The sequence below is a fragment of the Triticum aestivum genome, chromosome 7D (genome assembly GCF_018294505.1).
Source record: "Triticum aestivum cultivar Chinese Spring chromosome 7D, IWGSC CS RefSeq v2.1, whole genome shotgun sequence".
Lineage (NCBI taxonomy): Eukaryota > Viridiplantae > Streptophyta > Magnoliopsida > Poales > Poaceae > Triticum > Triticum aestivum.
The window spans coordinates 172,705,044-172,710,934 of record NC_057814.1 but is presented as its reverse complement, the minus strand read 5'-3'; the positions used below and the strand labels follow the sequence as shown (position 1 = coordinate 172,710,934).

At 52.7% G+C, this 5,891-nt stretch overlaps 1 protein-coding gene across 1 annotated transcript; it reads left to right on the top strand.

The window, feature by feature from the left end:
• The first annotated feature begins 318 nt into the window (after window positions 1-318).
• Window positions 319-2,138, top strand: LOC123168824 (protein trichome birefringence-like 19). Its single transcript, XM_044586688.1, has 2 exons — window positions 319-1,031; window positions 1,179-2,138. Exons 1-2 carry the CDS (start codon window positions 561-563, stop codon window positions 1,944-1,946), a joined length of 1,239 nt encoding a protein of 412 aa, XP_044442623.1. The 5' UTR covers window positions 319-560; the 3' UTR covers window positions 1,947-2,138.
• Window positions 2,139-5,891: the final 3,753 nt, after the last annotated feature.

The following is a 5,891-nucleotide window of genomic DNA, read 5'->3' as shown; positions in this document are numbered from 1 at the left end:
GCGCGCGCCCTCCGCCCTTGTGCTACGACACTTCAGTTCTCGCGTGCTCTCACGACCACGGTGAAGGAATGGTTTTGCTACCATGCTGCATTGCTGCTGTTGCCCAAGTGACAGCATTATCGCTCGACAAAAAAAAAGCATTATCGCTCGACAAAGCGTCACGTGATTTACCCAGTACGCGCGGTTCAAAATAAAGCGCAGGCAAGGGCAGGGCCCGGCCCGGCCCGGCCCTTCCAATCAAACCAAAGCTGACGTACCGTCACATGCGCGCCACAGACAATTAACCTCGTCGCCATGTACATTGCCATCGCTGCGACGCTGTCCTCGGAGTAACAACAACACGCCTCACAACCGTAAAAAACTACACGACCAGCCTGCCCCACGACAAGCCGAGTAGAGCAGGTACTGCGTTCACCATTGTTTACTCGCAGCGCTAGCAAGCAAGCTCGTCACCAGGCACTGAAGCTCAGTCCCCCCTCCCCCTCCGTGCGCCCGCTCTCCCTGCAGCCAGCCGCCGCCGCTTCTGGCCATTGTAGCAAGGCAGATCCCCGAACCAGCGGATGCAGAAGCTCCAGCTCGCCAGCCCGACCGCGGTGTCCGTCCCGGCGCTCTTCCTCTTCGTCCTCTTCCTCCTCGCCGCGCGCCAGCAACGCTCGCTCCTCGACACCTACAGGTCCGGGTTCGCCTCCGTTTCCTCGTCGGGCTCGCCGCGGCTCGAGCCCGGGCGTCCTGCTGTCGCCCGGGTGCCCAAGGGATGCGACATTTTCCGGGGCGAGTGGGTGCCGGACGACGGCGGCGAGCCGTACTACACGAACCGGACCTGCCCGCTGATCCAGGAGCACCAGAACTGCATGAAGTACGGCCGCCCCGACCTCGGCTTCCTTAAATGGCGCTGGCGGCCGGCGCAGTGCGAGCTCCCGCGGTTCGACGCGGCGGCCTTCTTCGAAGCCGTCAGGGGTCGCTCCATGGCCTTCGTCGGCGACTCGCTCGCCAGGAACCACATGCAGTCCCTCATGTGCCTCTTGTCCAAGGTAATAATCATCAGTTTAGATAGCTGATATAAATTTCAGTCCACTGATTATTGCCAAAATTTACTGATCTACACTACAGAATGCATGATCTACATTTCGATGATTAGAGAGAGGGACTTGATTTTGATTCAATTTTTTTAATTGAAGCTGGAGTATCCCAAAGACATTTCCACGACGAAAAACCAAGAATTCAGGACACTGCACTACGAGTCTTACAACTTCACCATCTCCACCTTCTGGTCGCCGTTCCTCGTCAAGGCGAACCAGTCCGACGCCGATTACGGCAGCGGCCGGCTGTGGAACATCTACCTCGACGAGCCGGACGACGCCTGGCTGCCCGGCGTGGCGGGCGCCGACTACCTCGTCCTCTCGGGCGCGAACTGGTTCACGCGGCCGTCCCTGTTCTACGAGTCCGGCCGCGTCGTCGCCTGCCACTACTGCCTCGTCCCGGGCGTGCCGGACCTCACGCTGCGGCACTCGCAGCGCGTCGCGTTCCGCACGGTGCTGCGGGCGGTCACGAGCCACCCGGGCTTCAACGGGACGGCCATCGTGCGGACGGTGTCGCCGACGCACTTCGAGGGCGGGGAGTGGAACAAGGGCGGCGACTGCCGGCGGACGCGGCCGTACGCGGCGAACGAGACGCGCATGGCCGGGCTGAGCCTCGACTTCCACACGGCGCAGGTGGAGGAGTTCGCGCAGGCAGAGGAGGCGGCCAGGAGGAGAGGAGGGGGCGGCGCGAGGCTGGTGCTGATGGACACCACGGCGGCGATGCTGCTCCGGCCGGACGGGCACCCGAGCCGGTACGGGCACTGGGCGCACGAGAACGTGACCCTGTACAAGGACTGCGTGCACTGGTGCCTGCCGGGCCCCATCGACGCGTGGAACGAGATGCTGCTCCAGATGGTACTGCCATGATGATGTGCACCGTAATGTCGTCGGCCGTTTTCTGGTTTCAGCTGTGTGCTTCTCAATTGCTGGTTGTTACGGAAATTCCATGTGGAAATAGACGACAAAGAATTTGCCGTTTGTTTTTTTTTCTTTGGTCACAACGTGTGATACAAACATATGGCAACTCCAAACGTTTTTTATGGTAAGTTTGCTCACTTACTAGATAATTGTCATACGTGACACGTACTAGCAACAAACCCGGACGTAAAAATTCTAGTAGGTCATTAGTCTGTGATTATCTGATCATATTAATTTGATTGAGATTGGTGAAACTCAGCCAGCGAGAGATAATTTGGTCTCATTCACATTGTCAACTGTTGGATTTAAAGCGCCGTGATTCGTGCGAGATGAGCAGACCGGCTAAAGATGGCCGTTTTCTTCAAAAATGATAAACATCTGACATCAGATTTTTAGGATCCTGGCACAAACGGGTTGATTACCATCTTGTAGCACAAATCTTGATGTAAGACTACTCGCCGCCCAGTTTTCAGGAGCGTTCGTTCCAACCTATCCTCTCAGGGCGTGTTCGGATTCTCCCCAGCTTCACAAAACTCCACGTTTTCAACTTCTCATCCTCGCTTCTAACTTCAGGTAGCGATTCCTGGAGCGTTCGGGACATCGGTAGCTTCTCCCACAGTTGCAGCCCAACTGAGAGAGGGTTGTGGCCTGTTAGTCGTATGTTGGGCCGGCTGCATGCAGCCCAATTAGGAGGGGGTAGCGGTACAAGCGAGGATTCACGTAACGATTCGAGATGTTCTGTTTCTTTTCGAGGGGAGCCAACGAACCGGTATACTTGGCGGTGGCAGTTCCCTGTAAATAGAGCAAACTCCATGCTTCATGTTTCGGTGGAGCTGGGCCGGCCTTGCTTCTCTTTTTTACACGTAGGGAAGGAGCAGCTTCCCGAATCCAGCTTCTCCAGCTAAAACCGTTCGGGACAATTTCGTCTGGGAAGTTTTCGAAGCGTGAAGCCGGAGGACATCAGAACACGCCCTCATTCTCCCCCACTAGCCCAGTCACTCAGCCTTGCAATTTCTTCAGTGTGCGAAACTGATAGTTTTCGAAATGGGCAGCGATAGGCGCACCGGCCCAAATTTAGGCCGGTCAACCGCGGGCCGTCCAATGCCACTTGTTCTGCACCGTCAGATTAAAATAACGTTTCGCTCATCCTTCTTCCCTCGCTCAGTCCTTTTCGCATCTCGGGCATCTCGCGCATCTCCACCCCCAAGTGAAGCACCATTCGAGTGTGTCTCGCCGGTCGTCGTCCTCGACGCTGATCATCGCACGGTCGCCGCGTCGCACGCCCCCGACGACAATCTCAACAAGTTGCTGGTCGATGACCCTGTAAAGAGGATGTAGCAAAAATCACAAATGGTGGTAGCAAAAATTAATACGATGGTAGCCAAAATTAATACAATGGTAGCAAAAAATAAGCTGCTTCCAGCAAAATCAAAAGACGGTGGTAGCAAAATCACAGCCAGTTGCAGCAAAAATTCCAAAAAAATAGGTTTGATGTACCAAAAGGAATTAACCGGTTCCAGCAAAAATTTACGTTGGTTCCAGCAAAATAAATCAATGATTGCAGCAAAAACAAGTCGCCCCCATCGGTCACAACAAAAATCTCTCACATGTCCTCGCAACAAAAAATCTAGCTGGTTCCAGCAAAAACGAGCTCGACGCCGTCCTGATCCAGCACCGATGAAAAGTGGTTGCAACTTTTTGGCGCCCGGTTCCAGCAAATAAAAAATGTGGTTGCAGCACCAAAAGCCGTCGTCTTCGCCGCCAGCAGCTGCTGGTTGCAGCACCGGCGCCCTCCTCGCCGTTGGAGGCAGCTTCCTCCGCGCGAGGTGTCGACCTTGCAGCACATCCACCAGCTGGTTCCAGCAAAACGAGGCATCGGATCCAGCAAAAAAATAAAAAATTGATCAAAATCGGAAGGGGATGGTAGCAAAAAAAGAAAGGGGTTGTAGCAAAAATAACGGGTGGATCCAGCAAAAACGGACCTGGTTCCAGCACAAGTTCATCGCCGGCGTGGTCGATTGCAACTTGGCCGCGGCGGCTAGACGACGAGCATGGCCCTGACTGCGGGAGATGGGGAAGGAGATGCGGCAGGATGTGGATGGGGACGAGGACGAGCGCTGCTCCTTGATTGCAGCAGGATGTGGATAGATCCAGCTGCCGGCGGCCATGGCGACGAGCGCCGCTCCTTGGTAGCGGGTGGGGAGGGAGATGCGCGAAGGATGTGGATGGGGATGAGCCGCCGAGCACATACGTGAAGAGATAAGGAAGGCTGGACGGTGTGTGGGGCCCACTAGCCACGTGCGGTTGTTTTGAAGACCGCATGATCAACATTAGATCGCACAGATGTGGTGAGAGCGGCGCAACGGTTCGGCCGGCGCGCCGGCCACAAACATTACCCTTTCGAAATAGTAGATTCAATGCTTTTATTTAATATGTGAAATCAGTTTTTTTAAATGAGTGGAATTATTTTTGAACTGAGTAAAAACAGTGGTTTGAAATAAGTGAAATATTTTAGTGATTTTTTCTGTTTTGAAATGAGAAGAACCTATTTTTTTAAATGATTGAAATTGTCATTTTGAAATGCGCGAGATTTGTGTATTCAATATATTACATACTCTCTAGTTTTGTAGAATTGAGTGAAACTATTTTTTAAATTGGCGAAATCTTTTTTGAATTGAGTGAAATCTGTTTGTCGTGGAATTGTCACGGCAGATATCCTAGTGAAATGACTTAATCGTGGAGCCATCGCAACTAGGAAGCTTAAAGGGGTTAAAACGGGACAAAGGACACGAGGGTTTATACTGGTTCGGCCCCTTGCGGTGAAGGTAATGGCCTAATCCAGTTTGAGGTGGTATTGCTTATGTTTTGATTACTAGGGAGCGAATCCGCTTGACCTAGCTTTCGATCTGATGTTCCTTGCCCTGAACCGCCGCCGGGTCGTCCCTTTATATACAGAGGTTGACGCCCAGAGGCTCACAGAGTCCCGGCCGGCTCATAAACAGTGTCCGGCTCGGTCTCTAACTATCCCTGCCTTACAATGTAAGTTATGTACATATGGCGGTTTATCTCTACGGGCCTTGAGTCGCCTTTGGGCCTTGGGCCCTTAACTGAACCGCCATCTTCCAGAGCTGTCTTGGGCTTCATGAATCACCATAGGTATAACCCGACCCCTCCTGGGCGGGTCATACCTAATATTTATATCCCCAACATTAGGCCCCAGATTGATTTGAACTTGTTCATGTCAATCTTCAACACTTATAGAAAATCCTCTGCTCTTCATTGTGCGAGAATTTGTAACCCGCCATGGCGTCATCTTCTGGATTTATGATAACCCGCCATGATGTCATCTGCCATTACTTCACACTTTATCCAACGTATCTCAACGGATCCTTATCTTAATGACCATCCCGAGAATCGAGGCGTCCTGGTAGCTGGATAACCATATTTTCGGCCTCCTCTTTTTTGCGCCCACTTAAGAGTCTTTCCTTATAAATAGGCACAACCAGTCTTTCCTCATTCTCCCCCTTTCCAGCGTCTTCTTCCTCTCGCAACCTTTCTACCGCTCGAGCTTCGCCTTCGCCGCAGAGCACCTCGTCTTCCTCAACCTCGGCCGCTGCATCAACCCGAGTCGATCCAGACAACGGCGGCGACCCTCCGCAGTAGATCTGCAGCTGTAAGTTTCTGCCTTCCCATACCTCAGATCCGCATTAGGGTTTGCAAGTTTCTTTGTGTTCTTCGTAGTTCATCGTAGTTCATCTTCCAGGCTGTACCGCGAGCTTCTTTGATCTGAAAACGGTGTTCAATCAATGCGGTAGTTGTTTTATTTCCACTTTTGATATCAGTAGATCCCCTTTCCTGGAAGAAAAGATCTTGTGAAAGCTCATGAACTCGTCT

Coding starts and splice junctions, on each gene's coding strand:
- LOC123168824 (XM_044586688.1), top strand. CDS start 561: ATGCAGAAGCTCCAGCTCGCCAGCCCGACCGCGGTGTCCGTCCCGGCG. Junction 1,032..1,178: donor TCATGTGCCTCTTGTCCAAG/GTAATAATCATC, acceptor TTTTAATTGAAG/CTGGAGTATCCCAAAGACAT.